The sequence below is a fragment of the Phoca vitulina genome, unplaced genomic scaffold (genome assembly GCF_004348235.1).
Source record: "Phoca vitulina isolate PV1807 unplaced genomic scaffold, GSC_HSeal_1.0 scaffold36, whole genome shotgun sequence".
NCBI lineage: Eukaryota > Metazoa > Chordata > Mammalia > Carnivora > Phocidae > Phoca > Phoca vitulina.
The window spans coordinates 8,949,843-8,969,576 of NW_022589739.1; the positions used below are offsets into that span (position 1 = coordinate 8,949,843).

Here is a 19,734-nt window from a genome sequence, read left to right on the forward strand (position 1 = left end):
ATGACTCTGACCACATTCTCTACTCTTTCAGTTCAGATTAAGTATCTAATTCTCTTATTTTCCCTCCATGGATTCTCATTTTTACTTCTTGTGGAAACCACATGACCCACCAAGAAATGGTTCAGAGTATTGTCAGTGGATACCTTTCCAGACTGAAAGCCAAAAGAAAAATTTGGTAAAGCGCAGTTAATCCTCAGAAGACTGTCTTTCCACCAGCATATCCTCATGGGTCCCAGGACTGAGATTTGTACCCACTCCCTTCTTTCCTCTCCACTCACTCACTAGCACATGCTCTAGGTACTCCTAACTGTGCACAGGGCACCACTCTGTATTGCCATTCATTTAAGGTGCTACGGAAGAGAAGTGATAAAAATCTATTTTTTGGAGGTTCAGTTTGCTCTGATCATAGGCAAAAGAGTGGGAATAAAGTACCTCTAATAAAACCAGTGTGCAAAGAAGGCTATCTGGTCTGGAGTCAGGTGAAGATAAAGTGGCTTGAGCTTGGGCTATGGGTGCAAGCAACCACTGATGGAGAGTCATAAACACACAACCAACCCCGAGTATTCACTTCCTGGTTTCTATGTGTGCTCTAGAACAGTTTTCCCCCCCCACCCAGCAGTAAACTCATGTAAGATGGATTCATTTACAAAAGGTAGGCTATATTTATTTAGAGTCACAAGCAGTTGACTGACTCAGTGTGACTCAAACCACAAGAAAACCATTCTACTTCACTCCATTCTGAGTCCTAGGGTGGCCCAGACTGGCAGGAGTGCTGCGTGGGGCCCATTCACAGGTTTACAAGTTTCTCATTGAGGGCAATCTGTGACTGCGTGAGATTGGCCAGGTAGGTCACCATCAGCAGGTCCTGGAAGAGGAAGAAGCCACAATGAGTGAGGGATTGGGTGGAAAGGGAAAAGAAAGTCTGGCATTGGCCAGCTCATGGTGAATACTGGGTAGGAGGACAGCCTGGATAAATGACAGCTCAGGAAGAGGCTGGGCAAGAGTCGAAGGTGGAAGATAAGAAGGAAATGTTTGAGAACACTTTTTCGTCCCTACCGATACACTAATAAACGTGGGGTGCTTTAGCCAAGGTCCATGGGTAGAATATGGAGGAGGGAGTGTTTGTGAACTCAGATGGGGAAAATAAGAAATTGCATTTTCATTAACCTCTGGATTTACCATTTCTTTCAACCATGAATCTACATAACAAGTCACAGTAGTATCAGTACCTGAGATATGGAATCAAGGAAGAGAAGGCGGGGGCATCTCCAAGCACGTGTACTATCTCTTCCTTTCTCCCAACCTGGACTGCAAGGGGCCAAAGGCAAAGCCCCTCCTCCTCTCCCCTCTGGGTCATCTCCCCCAACTCCCTTCACATTTGTGCATGAGCTGAGGTGGGGGAAGACACAAGATCCCAGAAGCCCAGGGACGGCACTCACATTGATGTTGCTGTTGAGCATAGTCTCAAAGTCATCGGGAACTATCTTGGGTACTTGGTTAACCAGACTCATCAAGAAGCGGCCCACGGTATTGTCAGCTGACACCTTTCCAGACTGAGCACCAAACAAAGATACAATGAGGCACAGTTAATTCTCACCACCGAGGACTGCCACTTTGCCAGCACACCTCTCAGTGATCTCGGAGTGGAGATCATGCCCTCCTCCTTTCTTTCCTTCCCCCCCTCACCAGCACATCCTCTGCATACTGCAACACTGTGCTTAGGGCATCCTGGATGCGAGCTGATGCCCCTCCTACTTGCTGCAAGTCGCTTGAGAGCCCAATCACCCGGTTGGGGCTAAAACAGGTCTTCATGATCAGGTCAACTGTGGGAGTGAGATGGGGAATAGAACAGGCACAGAGATTTCAGTCACCCCATCAGGAAAGAGATGATGTCTAACCATTCTGCTAACTTCCCCATCTCCCTCTGGACATAGCCAATTTCTCTAAACTCCCCTGCTCTGCCCTTGTTAGCTTTTCTTCTTCCTGCTAGAGCTCAACTTCTGTACCCAGTATGCTGATCGCTGGTTTTGCTCTTACATGTATGGCCACATAGCCTCTGGTGCGGATAATTTCCCACCTCTAATAATTCCACAAATAATTCCTGGCAGCCGATTTATATCACAAACCTTAGATCAATGGTTCCTCTTCAACCCCCCCAAAGCCCTCCACTCGTTAGAGTGGCAAACCCCTCCCCTGAAAATACCAGACCTCAAAAGAAGGAATGGGAAGGTTACTCACCTCCAATGCGTTCAGTGTCATAATATGCATATTTCACTGTCAGAGGTGTGAACATCACCCCCATGGTCCTCCCAGGGACACCCATTAAAGTGCTGGGGAGAGAGAAGTCAAGGTAAACAAATGGACTTGGGGGAGAGCTTCCTAGTCTAAGCTGGGAAAGCACTTATACCAAGAGTACGGGTTCCACAGTTCTGAGATAAGGCTGGAACCATCTAAACCTCAGATCTCGTGGGAGCAAGTCACTTTTTTTTCTCTAGCTCATTCCACATACAAACCCTGGCCTGGGAGAGGGCACTCAGCGTTCAGACCCGACCTGGCCTTCAGAGGACTGCTTCACTCACTGTGCAATCTCAGTGATGAAACAAGACACTGGATTTCCCTGTCGAGCTGGCTGCCCAGATATCCACCCCCAAGGAAAGAAGAAAAAGGATAGGTCTTCTATGAGACTGAGCCCTTCATCAGCACTGAAAAAAAGCCAATTGACTCCAGCCCACCAAGACTAGATTAGGTGCTATAAGTAATCTCACTATAAGGTGACTGCCTTTACTATGTCAACAGTATTATTTTTAACTGGACCACGAAGAGTCTGAAATATCTGGAAAGACTAAGAAATCAGGCAATGAATAAGGCTTAGTGGTACACCAACTAGCCCATAAGCACTCGGCATCCACCACCACTGTCTCACCGCATCATGGCTAACTGCTTACATCACAACACACACAAACAGCACAAAGTCAAACTCAGTAAGATAGGCACTAACAAATACCTTCACTCTAACCAGGAAAGACAATCCTCCCAACTCCTCTAGCAGCCCCTTTTTCAGCATGCCACTGGAGTCCTTCTCAACCTCCCCCATCAACGGGCATTTTAACTGCCTGCAAGCTCAGTATGTCAAAACTATAATCTTATTGTCATCAAAACTGTACTCAACCCTGGAGTAACAGATGTATTCAAAAAAGGACAGTCATCCTTTAATGTGTACTACCCAGAGTCCTGTGTTCAGTTCTCAGGATAATGGCAAACTAAAGGGTGACTCAGAAAAAAACAGAACGTGGTGAAGGATCGTGACCAAAATACCACGTGAGGATCAGCTATAGGAGCCGTGAAGAGTTAGTTTATAGAAAAGATGACATGAAAAACGTGATAGTTTGCGCAAATACCTAAAAGACTGTCATTTGAAATTGGTTAAGACCAATGAGTAGAAATTTGGTGTACAACTGGTATCTGTGAGTGGATATTTCAGGGACAGATTTGTTTCAGAGTAAAGCCCTTCTAACGATACCTGTTGAGAGTGAGGAATGGGCTTCCTTAGGAGATAATGAGCTATACACTGAAGGATTAAACCTGCTTTGCGTGGAGGTGGGTGTCATCCAGGCATGGTATGAACTAGATAAGCCTTTTACGCCTTTGTGTCCCAAAACACTGGTCACCTGACATAGGCCTTGATGCTCATGCGGCCGTTCTGGAGGCTCGTGTCCACAGTGAGGTGAATGGGGTTGGGGGCTTCCCGGCTGTAGTACTCGTGGATCAGCACAGAGTGCTCTGTAATGTCATGGCCTGTAGCATACCTGGAAAATGGAACACAGTGTGGATTCATGTCTACATGTGACATTAAGACCAAACACGATGGTGACATGGGTGTCTCTAGGTGCCTGACACTCCTATGGTAGCGTTACCCCCCGTGACTCCCCAAATGTAAAAATAATAAATACACTGAAAACTGTACCAATCAAATCAAAGGCTGACTCTCAGAGCTCTTTCAACTTTATAAGTCACCAGCAAGGCAAAAATACTTGCTTAGTAAAAGCTACGTTTCGAAGTAAATATTCTTGGCCTCATGAGATCAGAACTGCCAGCAAAACACACTAAATTTGTAGATCCTTGAGGTAATATACTTCCAATATTGTCTCCAAAACAGAGTGTAATGTCTAGTCTGGTCGCAAAAAACCTTGGCAATCACCGAAACTTTCCATTCTCCCCACTCCAACTTACCAGCCCAGGATGAGCTCATTTGGAGAGACTTTCTTGTGTAATTCATACATGTTCTTAGCAAATTCCATGTCAACAGCCACCTAAGAGGGCAGGCAGAAAAGGAAGCTAAGCCAGAAGTCCATAGAAAAAAATGGAAGAAAAGGACAAGCGGCCACCCCCAGCAGACAAAAGAGGGCCAGCAAGTATGTACACATAGAAAAAAAGCTCTTTGAACTGTAGGACTTCTAGTTATGAACTCAACATACTGTGCGGGGCGGGGGGGGGGCGGGGAGGAGGGAGGGGGTTTAGGGAGAGCCTAGCAAACGAATAGCTACAGACCACACAGTGGCAGCTCAAGCTCCCACTCACCTCATCTTCTGACTCGTTGTGCGGCACTGAAAAGCAGTTAGTAACCTCCACTGAATGCTTGTCAACGGTTCCTGTGAGAGAGAATTGTCCATGTGTTATAAAACCCTAGAGCTCTCAATAGCCTCCGATTACTTTCCAAATACTTTCAGAGGCTTCCTCAAAGTCAATGAACAAAAAATTGAACTCATAAGCTCCAAGTTCAGCCATGTGCATCAATGGAACCAGGATTCTCCAGAGAACTGAAACTCTGAAGTCATCTCTTTACTTTAACCATCAACAAACAAGGTCTATTCTTCCTTCACAAGCTCTTCTGCTATCTGTTCTTTACTGCTACCAGTCCTGCTCCAGATCTTCACTCTGTGACCTTCACTTTTCAGCCACTAGACTTTCTCTTATAATTCAATCCACAAAACTCTGACAATGTCTACGTAAGCCACCCATACAGAAGCCTAGCCTCAGAGTACAATTTTAGGGAGCTTCACCTGTACCTCCTTTCAGCCATCTAGTCCCGTGGTCATAACCTTAACCCCATCATCATCCAGAAACCTTCTACCTGTGAACCTTAAACATCAGTTTCAGTCTTTTACCACAAGCTTCTATTCTAGTTCTGATACCTTTACTCCCACTACATTTGTTTCTTGACCTAAGACTGCGAGTCCCTTGAGTTCTCCATGTTTCTCTAACCTACTGGCACCACCCATACAAGGCTTCAAGCACTTCCCCCCTTTACCACAGACCACAATGCTGCCACACCTGTCTGTTTAATTCCACTTCACTACGGTTTCTGCTCCTGTAGCTGAAACTATGTCTCCAAACCCAGTGGATAAATATGCTTTATCTTATTTGACCTCTCATCAACATTCGATAAACTTGACAATTTCAAACTTCTGAAGCAGTTTTAATTCTTCTATAGTTCCATGCCACTACAACACCCTTTAGTTCGAGCATTTATCACATTGTATTCCAATTATTTACATATGAGTAGATCTTCATCTTGAATTTAAGGTTAGAGTAGTTGTTTTGTCAAACTTTGAATTCTAAATACCTAACAGTTTTGTGATACTTAAAAGGTACCAGTGACTTCATTTAACCAAATTAATTATGTTTCATGAATTAATACCTGAGACAATTTTAAGCTCCTAGTGAGCAGTCTTTGTTTCATTCTTTAGTAAGTACTGTCTCTATAACACCTAGCACTGTACCATGATCCCAGTCTGGAAGAAGGATCTGAAGATCTAGATTACAGTCGGTCTAACTAGGATCACTACAGTATCTGGGGCACTTAGTGGTCTCCCTGGGTGGAGAACTGTTTCTTTAGTTAAATAGCTCCAGTGAGTCTGGAACATTTGGCACTGGAGCTAAAAGAGTAAATCAGTATTTGTCAGTGCCAAGTTAGTGTTGCAAAAAATCATTTATAACAGGAGCTCAAAGCAGGACACAGTTAAGAATGGAGGTGAGGCAATAGCCAAACTGTGGAAAGAGCCAAGATGTCCATCAACAGATGAATGGATAAAGAAGATGTGGTATATATATACAATGGAATATTAGGCAGCCATCAAAAGGAATGAGATCTTGCCATTTGCAACGACGTGGATGGAACTGGAGGGTATTATGCTGAGCGAAATAAGTCAATCAGAGAAAGACATGTATCACATGACCTCACTGATATGAGGAATTCTTAATCTCAGGAAACAAACTGAGGGTTGCTGGAGTGGTGGGGGGTGGGAGGGATGGGGTGACTGGGTGATAGACACTGGGGAGGGTATGTGCTATGGTGAGCGCTGTGAATTGTGCAAGACTGTTGAATCTCAGATCTGTACCTCTGAAACAAATAATGCAATATATGTTAAGGAAAAAAAAAAAAGAAGAAGATAGCAGGAGGGGAAGAATGAAGAGGGGGAAATCGGAGGGGGAGACGAACCATGAGAGACTATGGACTCTGAGAAACAAACTGAGGGTTCTAGAGGGGAGGGGGTTGGGGGGATGGGTTAGCCTGGTGATGGGTATTAAAGAGGGCACGTTCTGCATGGAGCACTGGGTGTTGTGCACAATAAATCATGGAACACTACATCTAAAACTAATGATGTAATGTATGGTGATTAACATAACAATAAAAAAAGAATGGAGGTGAGGGTGGTAGTATGAGATGAAGGACTGACACGTAACCTTTTTCCTGGGATCCTGGAAAATGAGTGGAACTTAAATGAGGGAGAGCAGGGAAGGTATTAGTGGCAAAGAGAATACAAAGGCTTAGTTTGAGGAAAACCTTGACAATGTTTGGAAGATTATGGGTCCGTTGAAGTTCCTGTACAACGCTAAACCTTCAAAGACAGACAGCAGGGTGTGTGTGTGTGTGTGTGTGTGTGTGTGTTGGGGGGTGTACAGCGCTGATGTGGGGGAGGATGGCAACCAACAGCCATCTTGTACCTAATGTGTGCCAGCAGTTAGATGCCTTTAGTGATAATTTAGTTCCTGCAAAGACTAAGTCTAAGTAGCCCCCGAAAGAACTAGACTTTAGGTAATTTGTCCCAAGGCACATGGTTAATATTTGGTGAAAACTACCTATAAATCTTGTCCTCTTTGCAACACACCGATTGTCTTCTATGGTGGAAGGACTATTACGTATTTGAGAATACGAAAAATGACGATTGAAGCTAGAGTGGATTCACAAAGGTATCTAAAATTGGTGACAAAGATGGAGTGAAATGACTTTGATGGGATCAGCAGTCCCCAGAGAAAGGGGCCTATTATCAGTAATCCTTCTTTACTGCTTCTCAGTTTTACAAATTAACATATCAGGGAGACTACAGACAGAAGACCAGCATTAAATGTCTAGGAAAGCAGAATATTACTGAAACCCTAAATGAGTTTCTGCCAAACTGGTTTACTTGTTGAAAGGGATGTCTTTTTACAGATGTCCCCACTCCTTTTGCCAACTGGTTAAAAACGTCTTTGTAAACACCTGGAAAATAAAGACTTTTAGTCGGGGGGGGGGCGAGGTCACTGGGTTTAGGGAGTCAAACGTTTTTGACTTCCTAGTCAGCATTCTGAATTCATTTTTGGTAGTCTGGGACTAATCACACTTGACCTGAAATAATGCTGGGAAGATTAAAAATAAAAAGTAAATCATTCGGCACGCGGTATTTATTCAGTAACTCACTACTGCTTACGTATTTTATGTCGACCGAAGTGACAGCATCTGGCAGGAAAGCTCAAGTTCCTTAAGGAGATAAATCGCGGCAGGAAGGTGGGATGGAGGAAGAGGAAGAAGTCAATGGGGATGGGACGAGAAGTGAACAAGATAAAAGGGAGGTGGGAGGTAGAAGAGAACGTCAATTCGGTCTGACCACTCACCCAGCAGAGTCCCGATAACTCGGGCAGCGCCCTCGTTGCGTCGCTCGTAGCTGTCCACGATGGAGGCCAAAATGACCGGGTGCAGCCGGACCACACGGCCGCCAGGGAAGGGGCCTGGGAGAGCCGGACCCGGCAGCGACTGCGCCGGAGTCTGCGCTGGGGCTGGCGTTGAGGCCGGGGTCTGGCCCGGAGCCGCAGTCGTGGCCGCTGCAGTCGCCGAGTCTGAGGATGAGGCTGGAGCCGGCGTTGGAGCTGGGACCGGCGCTGGAGCCGGAGCCGGCGCTGGCGCTGAGGCTGGGGTTGGAGCCGGGGCTGGGACCGAGGCTGGGGCTGCGGCCGGGGCGGGGGCTGGAGCTGGAGTGGCGGCAGGAGCACTCGCCGATGCTCCCGGTGTGGCCATCTTGTCGAGAAAGAAAAAGCCAGAAGCGGAAGGGGGTGAGTTGAAGAATATTAGCAGCACGATAGGCTGAATTTGAACCACGTGAACTAGATCTTTGCGCCTATTGGTTATGGATGATGCTCCTCAAGGCACTACAATTTCCTCCTCTGGGTTTGTGCTTTTTGATTTTGGTCCGATGAGCACTCAGTGAGAACCGAGCTAAATAGTTCCGAACAAACTTGGGACGGCGCTGAGAGAAGAGGACCAATTCCATCTGCGCAGCTGCCGCCAGATGGACCTAGAGAGCGGAGAATGGGTCGCAATTCCTGTTTTGACTTCAAAAGGATAGTGAATGTTAAAGTGCCTTTTTAAAAATTTTTTTATTGTTATGTTAATCACCATACATTACATCATTAGTTTTTGATGTAGTGTTCCATGATTCATTGTTTGTGCATAACACCCAGTGCTCCATGCAGAACGTGCCCTTTTTAATACCCATCACCAGGCTAACCCTTCCCCCCACCCCCCTCCCCTCTAGAACCCTCAGTTTGTTTCTCAGAGTCCATCGTCTCTCATGGTTCCTCTCCCCCTCCGATTTCCCCCTTCATTCTTCCCCTCCTGCTATCTTCTTTTTTTTCTTAACATATATTGCATTATTTGTTTCAGAGGTAGAGAGCTGTAATTCAACAGTCTTGCACAATTCACAGCACTCACCATAGCACATACCCTCCCCAATGTCTATCACCCAGCCACCCCATCCCTCCCACCCCCCGCCCCCCACTCCAGCAAGGCACTTCTTGACAGCGTGGTAAGATGTCAGTGCAGTGGCTTACTCATTTACCAGTTTGAATATGTGACAAACGCTGTCTTAGGCGCTTGGAATATATATATCAATGAACAAAATGAGGATCGTTGTCCTCGAAGAATTCACAATCTAGTGGAGAGAGACAAATAAATACATCATATAATACGTTAGAAGGTGATGAGTGCTATGAAAAAGGAAAAATTAGTGCGGCATGGGGGAATCAGGAGTTAGGGTAGGTAACAATGAGAATGTGAGATTTGAGTGGATTTAAGGAGGTGAGGGAGGTGGCTATTATTGGGGGGAGGAGCCTCCAGGTAGAGGGATAAGCTAGTCAAAGGCTTAAGGCAGGAGCAGGCCTGGAGTGTGTGAGGAGGCTATTTGGTGGCTGGAGTGTTAAGATCATGGCAGGGAAGAGCAGGAGATGGACCTTTGAATAGGGGTTGCAGAGCAGATCATTAGGGACGTCCTAAGCCTTGGAAAGGACTTTGACTTTTAGTCTGAGGGAGGTGGTGGCCATTGCATGGTGTGGAGCAGGGGAAAGTCATGATCTGTCTGGGTTTTAAAAGGATCACTCTGCTTTGAGAAGAATAGAAGGGACTGAGGTGGGGTGGCTGCTGAGGAGAGGAGGGTGAGAGAGAAAGAGCAGGGAGACATGTTAGGAGATTAGCAGGTAACCAAGGGAGAGTTGATGGTGGAGGGGACCAGGCCAGTAGCAGTGGACATGATGAGAAGTGGGTAGAATAGGGATATCTTTAGAGACAACAGGCTTTTCTGAGAAATTGTATGTGAGGTGTGAAATAGAGGAGTCAAAGATGACTTCAGTGTGTGTGTGTGTGTGTGTGTGTGCACGCACACGCTGAACAAGTAGAATGAAGAAGTTCTCATCAATTGAGATAGTGAAAGCTACAAGTGGAGCAGTTTTTTGGGAAAAGATCCTCAGTTCAATTTTGGAGGTGTTGCCCTTGAGATGTTTATTAGACAGCCAAGCAGAACTGTAGAGTGGTCAGGTGGAGATGCTAGTCTGTACTTTGGGAGAGGTTTCAATGAGTAAACCTCTGTGAAGCTCTTAGCATGTGCCTGATTTACAGCAGTTATTATTATTAAGTGGTAGCTATTATCACTGCTGTGTAATGGAAGGAGCTCTGATTCTAACGTACTACATAACTTTGGACAATCTATAATTTTTTCTGAGTCTCAGTTTCCTTCTTGGAACAGCGGGAATGAGAATATCTGCATGTCAGGAAACCAATCAACTCCCTTAATTAGGTCAAGTCCTGGCATCCAGTTGACAAGGTGGATGGGTGAGGTTGGACTTCTTAGCCCTGACTCTCATGTCCAAGAACTGCTTTCTCTTTGGAGCTACCTTCCATAAATAGAATTCACATGATCCAGCTCCCCTGTCAATGCTCTAGGCAGACATGCATTCTTTCTTTTAATTCTCCCAAAACACAGCTGAACAGCCTATCAGAGGAGGATTGAAAGGGGACTTGGATTTGGTAATCCGGATCTTTACCAACCCTAGCAGAGCAGTGTCCGTGGAACTGAGGGTGGGGTGGGCATGGAAATAAGAATTCAGGTGTGAGAATGGTCAGTTTGAACTGATGGCAGTGAGTGCTGGCTACTCTATCAAGAGAGTTGGTGGGAAGGAGAGGAGACATTTAAGGCAGTAGCAGGGGGAACAGTAGAACTGAGAAGGGGACAATTTATTTATTTATTTTTTTAAATTTTTTTTTATTGTTATGTTAATCCCCATACATTACATCATTAGTTTTAGATATAGTGTTCCATGATTCATTGTTTGTGCATAACACCCAGTGCTCCATGCAGAACGTGCCCTCCTCAATACCCATCACCAGGCTAACCCATCCTCCCAACCCCCTCCCCTCTAGAACCCTCAGTTTGTTTTTCAGAGTCCATCGTCTCTCATGGTTCTTCTCCCCCTCCGATTTCCCCCCCTTCATTCTTCCCCTCCTGCTACATTCTTCTTCTTCTTTTTTTCTTTCTTAACATATATTGCATTATTTGTTTCAGAGGTACAGATCTGAGATTCAACAGTCTTGCACAATTCACAGCGCTTACCAGAACACATACCCTCCCCAGTGTCCATCACCCAGTCACCCCATCCCTCCCACCCCACCCCCCACTCCAGCAACCCTCAGTTTGTTTCCTGAGATTAAGAATTCCTCATATCAGTGAGGTCATATGATACATGTCTTTCTCTGTTTGACTTATTTCGCTCAGCATAATACGAGAAGGGGACAATTTAGACTGCAAAAATTTTAAGTATATTTTAAACTAAAGGTAAGGATCTAAAGGAAAGAGAAAGATTGAATTGAGAAAGAGAACCAACTAATGAAACAAGGAGGGAGGGAGAAAGACCTGAAAGGACAAGGAAGATGAAAGGGATGGCCTTGCACAGGATGAGGGACATGCTACAGAGACTGCCCTAGGCTGTGGCCTCCCTTATGGGTGCCCAGTGGGAGTCTGCCTTAGCAAGGGCTTATCCCTTGAGATCATTCCGTGGGAAGAAGGCCAGAGGAGAGAATCACCTCTGATGAAGAGGTGTTGTTGCCCCAAACTGACCATGCACACCCCTGGGACCTCCTATCCATGTATTTGAGTTGGGTGTGGACACTTCACCACCAAGAACTTTGCCTTTACATCAATGGCCTAAAGACCTTTCTCTCTGGGAAGAAAAGAGAAAGAGGTGGATGAAGAATCAGAGACACTTTGAATTGGGGAATGAAGGGAAGTTGCAGGACCTCCTGTCAAGTGATGTTTTTCTTAGGGAAGTGGAGCCAAGGTGATCTGTTAAGAATGGCAGTGCAAGGGTGGGGTTCAGCCTTTGGGTGGTGGAAGAGGGACCAAAAGTGAGCCATCAAAGGCATTGGTCAATTATGGGAGGGCCCAGCTGAGCCTGGAGACCTCAAGGATATGGTCAACTTTTGTATTTTTCTCCAGCCATATAGCTAAGAGGCAGGCAGGGAGAGATCATTGGCATGGTCTTCCTGGGAATGCTGACCAGCCAGGACAAGGAAATACATACATCCAGGATGCTGGCTTTTCAACCATTGACTGAGGGATCCAGGGAGGCTGAATGCTATAAACAGACACTCTGAGGGCTAGGTTCATCAGGAAAGGGCAGAAGGCATGGGGAAAGAGAAAATGAACTATCCCCTTGAATATGGGAAATGTGTTGTACACATGGTATATGCTCAGAAGAACCATGTATATATTAAATATACATATATTTAAATAAGGGATTGGCTCATGTGATTATGGAGGCTGAGAAGTCCCAAGATCTTTAGTCAGCAATCTGGAGACCCAAGAGAGCCAATATATAGTTCTAGTCCAAAAGCAGACAGACTCAAGACCTAGAAAGAGCCTATGTTTCAGTTTGAGTCTGAAGGTTAGAAAAGACCAGTGTCCTGCTCAAGCAGTCAGGCAGGTGAAGTTCCCTCTTACTCCAGGTGGGGACCAGCTCTTTGTTCTATGTAGGCCTTCAACTGATTGGACAAGGCCCACCCACATTAGGGATGGCAATCTGCTTTATTCAGTCTATCAATTTAAATGTTCAACTTATCCAAAAGCACCCTCACAGACACACCTAGAATGTTTGACCAAATATCTGGAGATCCTGTGCCCTAGTCAAACTGACACATAAAATTCACCATCATACCTGGGATCCTGGCTGTCCTCAGCAGTATACTTTACAGTCCTTCCTGAAAAGATGAAGGTCATAGCTACAGGCTCATGTTAAAACTGGGGCCCGGAGCTTGACGAACCCATCCCACCTCTTCAATGACAGGCTGGAGTGAAGGGAGCTTTGACTACAGCTCCAACTACGGGAGGGCCGCAAGGGGGAGCCCTAGGCTCTCTCAGAGCTGCGAGTGGGACTTAATGAGCCTTTCTTGGTGGGGCAGGGCTGGGCAGGACCCATACCTTGGTGGACCCCCCGCCCCCCAGCATAGGCAGGCTTGTAGGCTGCCTCCCACAGTTTGTCTCGGCTCACTGCTCACTGCCGGCCGGCTTCAGGAAGTTCTGCGCCTTATCCAGGCTCCACTAGGGCTGAGACACTCCTCTGCTACGCTGGAATTTGCACAGAAGCCCCTCTGTCTGAAAGCCCTTTTGGGCTGGGGTGGTAAGGAGCAACTCCCACACGGTTTAAAAGCAACAGTGTCACAGACCTGAAGCCTCAGACCTGCACGGTGAATGTTCATCTCCACTGGGCTAGATGTGCCCATCTTCTCATTCCTGCAGCCTGGTGCGTTGCTCTGAGAGTGGGATGGTACTTTTCAGGTGTCCATGGACCACATTCATTAGTGGAGGTTCTTTTGACACTTGATGTCTCCCAGATGGAAGAAACTTAGTGCTCTTTTTTTCTATCACAGGTACACAGAATTGTAATAATCATACTCTTTAGTTCATGACACTTTGGCTCATTCATGAGCTTCTTTTTTTGTTTCGTTCATTCATTTGCTCATTATTTTTAAGCTTTTTTAAAAAAGATTTTATTTATTTATTTGAGAGTGAGAGAGAGTGAGCATGAGCTGGGGAGGGGCAGAGGCAGAGGGAGAAGCAGACTCCCCATTGAGCAGGGAGCCCGACGATGTGGGGCTCGATCCCAGGACCCTGAGATCATGACCTAAGCCAAAGGCAGATGCTTAACTGACTGAGCCACCCAGGTGCCCGTCACTCATTATTTTTTAAATAACATAAAGAACAGGACTTATTATCCAAACCAAGAATAGAACACTCATTCATTTTTTAACTAATGAACAGAACCTACAACCCAAACCAAGGATTAGAACATTATCAACGGTAGTATTATGAATTAATATTATATATTAGAATAGGTATTTATTATAATAGAATTATATACAATAGAATTTATTATGAAAATTAGAATATTATAACAGATAATATTATTATTATGAGTATTAGAATATTATCATTCAGTGGTATGCTAGTAAATGTTTAACAATGTTTAAACAAATGTTTAAGCTCCCTGAAAAAAAAAATGGCCCTAGTTTTGGCATTGGCCAATTTCTACAGTATAAATACTCCTACCATGGCTGATTTCAAGCTACTAGCAGTTTAATAACTGGCTCTCAAAATCCCTGAAAATGTAACAACTGGCATTTAGGAGCCAGTATGAGTTCGCTCCATCACTGTTGCTGTACATAGACCTAGTGCTCTCCCCCAATATTTCATTGCCCCCCGTTCCACCCCGAGAAATGACTACTCACCTGAATTTTGTGTCCAACATAATTTGCTTCAAAATTATGGTTTCAAATATATGTGGATGACTAAGTAACATATTATTTAACTCTGCTAGTTTTTTAACTCTATAAATATAGCTACCAGATCTCCCTTGATACATACATTCTTAACATATCTTTTATCCACTCTTTTCCTTTCAAGCATTCCATATCTTTATGTTTTAGGAGTATCTCTTGTAAGTAGCATATACCTAAGTACTTAAAAAATCCAACCTGACCACCTCTGTCTTTGAATTCACAAGCCTAGTCTATTAACATTTTCTGTGTTGACATATTTGGATTAATTTCTAACATTTTTTGATTTTTATTTGATTGACGTTCCATATTCTTTTTTCACTTATATTTAACCTTTTAATGGGGTTATTTGACTGATTCTGTTTTCTTATTGTTTTTGTTCTTCTGCTAGTTAGGAACCACATGTTCTTTTTAAAAATTGTTTTAATTTAAATTTAATTTAGTTGACATATAATGTATTATTAGTTTTAGGAGAATTTAGAGATTCATCAGTTGCATATAACACCCAGTGCTCATTACATCACGCGCCCTCCTTAATGCCCATCACCCAGTTACCTCATCCCCCCACCCAACTCTCTTCCAGCAACCCTGAGGTTGTTTCCTAGAGTTGAGAGTCTCTTATGGTTTGCCTCCCTCTCTGTTTTCATCTTATTTTATCTTTCCTTCCCTTCCCCTATGATCCTCTGTTTTATTTCTTAAATTCCACATACGAGTGAAATCATGTGGTATTTGTCTTTCTCTGACTGACTTATTTCACTTAGCATAATACCTTCTAGTTCCATCCACATCGTTGCAAATGGCAAGATTTCATTCTTTTTGCTGGCTGAGGAATATTCCATTGTATATATATACCACATCTTTATCCATTCATCTGTCAATGGACATCTGGGCTCTTTCCATATTTTGGCTATTGTGGACATTGCTGCTAGGAACCACATATTCTAATTTCAGGATTTTCATTATTACTTTTGATTTAAACCATGCATTTTTTCTTATTTGTTAATTATTTATCAAACAAGTGATTCCTTAGTACACAATATTCATGTTTCATAGTTCAGGAATACAGGTCAGTGACAAACTTCCGTGGAACTCAATCCAAATAAATCCTTTGCACTCCAATATCATTTTCACTCTGAAGGACACCAAGCTTCTTCATCTCAAAATCTTTCATGGAATTCGTACAGACTTCTTTTCTTGGCTCAGCCACAGCCAACTTAAGAGAGAGTGGAACCCCAGAGGGATACAGTGAATGCTCCAACAGTATGAAATTGCAGAGGCTTGGTATCTGCAAAAACCATGCCTCTGAAGTTTTGTCAAAGCACTGGAAGCCATGATAGTTATTGTCCTCAACATCAATTCCCTTCCTGACTGATGGAGAGCTAGTGCTCCAGCAGCACACAGGTGCAGAAGTTACCAGGCATTTAACTCATTTGTTCTGAGTTTAAACAGCTCCACCAATGATACAAGAACTTTGAAATGCAAATGCTCTAGCTCTGATCATTCTCATTCTGATTTGTGTATGTGCTTTGCCTGCCTGTCTGTTTTTCTGACTACCATCTTGCCAGCAGTTGCCAAGTCAATGGGGAGGATGGAGGCAGGTCTCCTTCTCCTCCAAGGCCATGTGGGAGTACTCTTGAAAAAAGACAGCCTCTCATAGCAGAGATGGATACTTCTAAATGGCCGCGAGGGTCCTCAAGAGGACTTTTAAACTTACCAAGCTCACATACTAACTTCATCAGAACTGACCAAGCTGTAAAGGAGAACATGGTGACCATTGTGGGGACCAGAAGGTGCCTCTTCAAAGGGCCCCTTGCATGGAAGGGATGGTCTGGGGTTGGGGTCCCTGCCTATTTTAGGCAGAAAGAGGCCTGGAAGCAGGAGGGTGAAGATGTGGACTCAACTTTGCCTTCGCATCTGCCTCCACGGGTGAGGAAAGATTACAATGCAGGGGACTCTGGTAGCTTGACTCAGAGACTCCAATTCCTCCACACATATTTCTAGTTATTCTTGTTTCTTGAGAGTTTGCTGTTAAGAAAAACCGTCTTTGTAGAGTGAGTGTATAAATGTGTGTGCATGTGTGTGCGTGTGTGTGTGTGTGTGTGTGTGTGAGAGAGAGAGAGAGAGAGAGAAAGAGAGACCCATGCCCATCAGCTAGCTTCATCTCTCTGTCTCTCTCTTTTGGACTTCCTGTTTTGTCTGCTTATTCCTCTCTTCTGTCTATTTGTGTCTCTTTTCTGTTTCCACCCTTGATCTCTGTCTTTTTTGTCTCCATCCCTTCCCTTCTGGGACTCAGTTGCTCCAGTTGTCAGTTCCACCCACAGCCAAGCCAGGGTGAACAGGGAGGGAGGCCTCATTTCATGTCCTGCTTCCACCCTTCAATTAAAATCAGTTTTTTTATATCTCACTTCTGTTCCTTCAGGTATGACTCTCATTTCTGTTCCTTCCGGTGTGCCTCAATTTCATATCCTCCCTCCACCCTTCAATTAAAATCAGTTTGTTTTTTTTTTAACATCTCATTTCTGTTCCTTCAGGTGTGACTCTCAATCCCTGATCCATCATCTCCAGACCTGGAACCTTCTAGGGGAGGCTGATCTGAGAGCCTTCTCAGCTAGCAGACTCTGTTCTCTGCATCACATGATCTGTGTGGCTGTCTCACTCAATTTTCCCATTTTGTCTCTTGGGCTTGGTTCTTTGCTGTCTTGCTTCTGTCTCTAGCTTCAGCTTGGTTAAGGCTCTGGGAGAGACCAATTCCCTTTCCTGCCTGTTCTCCTGCACTCTGGCAAAACTCACTGAGCACTGGGCATGGGAGGCCTTGGACAGGGAGGAAAAGGTACACAGGAGAGGCTCCAAGCTGCTCCCTCATGGCTTCTCCCCTCTTCTCCAGCCCTCTCACCCTTAGGAGATGCTCTTACTCATCCTTCATAGAGAATACAGGGACCATAATCCATGAGTACCCTCATGTGACCACAAAACCCATAGACCTGCCTTGCTCTGCCAAACAACCTTGTCGCTTTCCTCAGGCACGGATGGAGGATGTTCCCTCCATCTTCCTGTCAAAGGCCAATCTTTTGCCTTTGCTTTGGGTCCTTCCTCAACCCACAGCCCAATTCTCTCCCCTTGTACTTCTCTCTTGTCTGCATTTCTAACCCGATCCCTCTGTCGGATGATTTTTGTCAGCATTCAAATCCTTCCCACCTTCTCCCCCATGTTAAAACAAACAAGACCTTCTCTTGGCCCCACATTCCCCACATCTTCTCAGTACCTCTCAATTCCTTTTGTCATCAAGCTCCCTGAAAAGTATGTCTATACCCTTCCTTCCTTCCTTCCTTCCTTTTTCTTTCTTTCTTTCTTTCTTTCTTTCTTTCTTTCTTTCTTTCTTTCTTTTTCTTTCTTTCTTTCTTCCTTCCTTCCTTCCTTTCTTTCTTTCTTCCTTTCTTTCTTTCTTTCTTTCTTTCTTGTTGAGGTTTAGTTGATATCATATTAATTTCAGGTGTACAGCATTATGATTCAATATGTTTATATTGTGAAATGATCACCTCAATAAATATAGTTAACATCCATTATCATACATAGTTCCAGAAACTTTTTTTGTGATGAGAACTTTCAAGATTTACTCTTAGCAACTTTCAAATATGAAGTACAGTATTACTATCTCCGCTTCTTTATCCCTTATTCTTACTTTGCTAATTTTTATTTTTTGGAAGTAATATATGCTCATAGTTTAAAAGGTCAATTAACACTAAAAAGCTTATGCTCCAAATCCAGTACTTTCCTGGTCCACCTCCACAGCCCCCCACACTACTACCTCCAGTCTCTCTTCTCTGAAGCAGCTACTTATATATTTAAACTGTTCCTTCTTGCATCTCTGCGCTTCTAAATAATACATGTCTACTGCTACATTTGACTCATAATTTTATGCATTATCTGTTGACTTCCTATGCCAGAACACTCCAGAACATTCTACCACTGTCCTTTCAATATGGTTATATTATACATTTTAGTTAGATCAATATTCAGTGGTTCTGTTACTATTTCTATGCAAACATTATTCACACCTGAGTGTTGTAGTTTACTCTTATGTAAACTTCTGTCTTTCTTGTTTTTTGTTTTTCCTAGAACTAGTGATTTCTTTATTTTATCCATCTGTGTAGTTTTCTTGGTACTTAATGTTAGTTTCTCCATACCTTCTAGTAGCCTCTTGGTAGGGTCTTCCAGAGGGCCTGGCAGCATCAGTTAATATGTCAGTTCTTTTCTTCCCTTGGAGATGGTCTGAGTGCCCTGTTCTCCTCAGTTAGGGCTTCTGTCCTGTCATGGCGCTCTAGGCCCTCTGACCAACTGCCTTGAGGGACTTTGTTTTCCTCCTTGTTTGGATTCCTGTTTCATGGAGCTCCTGTCCTTCTGCCTTTTCACTTTGGTCGAGCACATCCTCCAGTGGTTTCAACAACTTAAAGAACCGGCCAAGGACATGGTGGTGACAGCGCTTCAATTGCTTTGCGTCTCAAGTCAAACTGCCCCAGTCTGGCCTGGCTCAAGTTGTAGGAGAGCACTGGGGGTTCAGAGAGGAGACGAAGGGGTTGCTGGGCTCTTTCTTTTTCTTGGTGACAGAACAAGTCATCTCTTCGGCCCCTCCTTTGTTTCTCAACGTAATATGTGGAGGAATGAGGTCATGTTCTCCTCTGGTGAGCAATACTCATCCACTGACAGTCAGATGGAACGTGTGGGTGTTTGTGTTTCTCCGAGGAGGCCCAGGCGCGCTTCATCTGTTCCAGCCCACACATTCTAGGGCCTGTTAGGTATCAAAGGGGAGGTGTCAGTGTTGTCCCATCTGTCCTTTTATTTTTTTATTTTTGAGAGGGAGAAAGATGGGGGAGGGGCAGAAGGAGAGGGAGAGAGAGAATCTTAAGCACACTCCAAGTCCAGTGGGGAGCCCAACACGGGGCTCAATCTCACCACCCTGTGATCATGACCTGAGCTGAAACCAAGAATCAGACACTTAACTGACTGAGCCACCCAGGAGCCCCCAGCCATCCTCTTAATACCAGCACCACCAAGCAGACGTGAACTAGTGGGTTTAGGCTAAGTGGATCCAGGCTTGGCTTGGGGTCTGTCTGAACTAGAAAAAAAAAATCGGTTTCTACTCAATCCCCAGGACCTGGCTTGTTGGGCTCTTGCATCAGGGAGGTGAGTCATCCCTGCCTCACCTCCAGCTCTTTGAGTCCAAATGGCCTGAAACCTAGACCCCACATCTCCTTGGCAGCCTCTGGTGCCATCTTTTCTTGCTCTTTCCTGAATTAGCTCTGCCAACAGCAGAGATTTTCAGG

At 44.6% G+C, this 19,734-nt stretch overlaps 1 protein-coding gene across 1 annotated transcript; it reads right to left on the minus strand.

Annotated features, from left to right (window-relative positions):
• Nucleotides 1–638: 638 nt before the first annotated feature.
• On the minus strand, nucleotides 639–8,339 carry EIF3F (eukaryotic translation initiation factor 3 subunit F). The gene is made up of 8 exons (XM_032427387.1): nucleotides 7,933–8,339; nucleotides 4,579–4,649; nucleotides 4,231–4,310; nucleotides 3,669–3,806; nucleotides 2,239–2,330; nucleotides 1,687–1,823; nucleotides 1,440–1,553; nucleotides 639–865 (listed from the first exon to the last, which is right to left on the minus strand). The coding sequence occupies exons 1-8, from the start codon at nucleotides 8,330–8,332 to the stop codon at nucleotides 788–790; spliced, it is 1,110 nt and encodes a 369-aa protein (XP_032283278.1). The 5' UTR covers nucleotides 8,333–8,339; the 3' UTR covers nucleotides 639–787.
• Nucleotides 8,340–19,734: the final 11,395 nt, after the last annotated feature.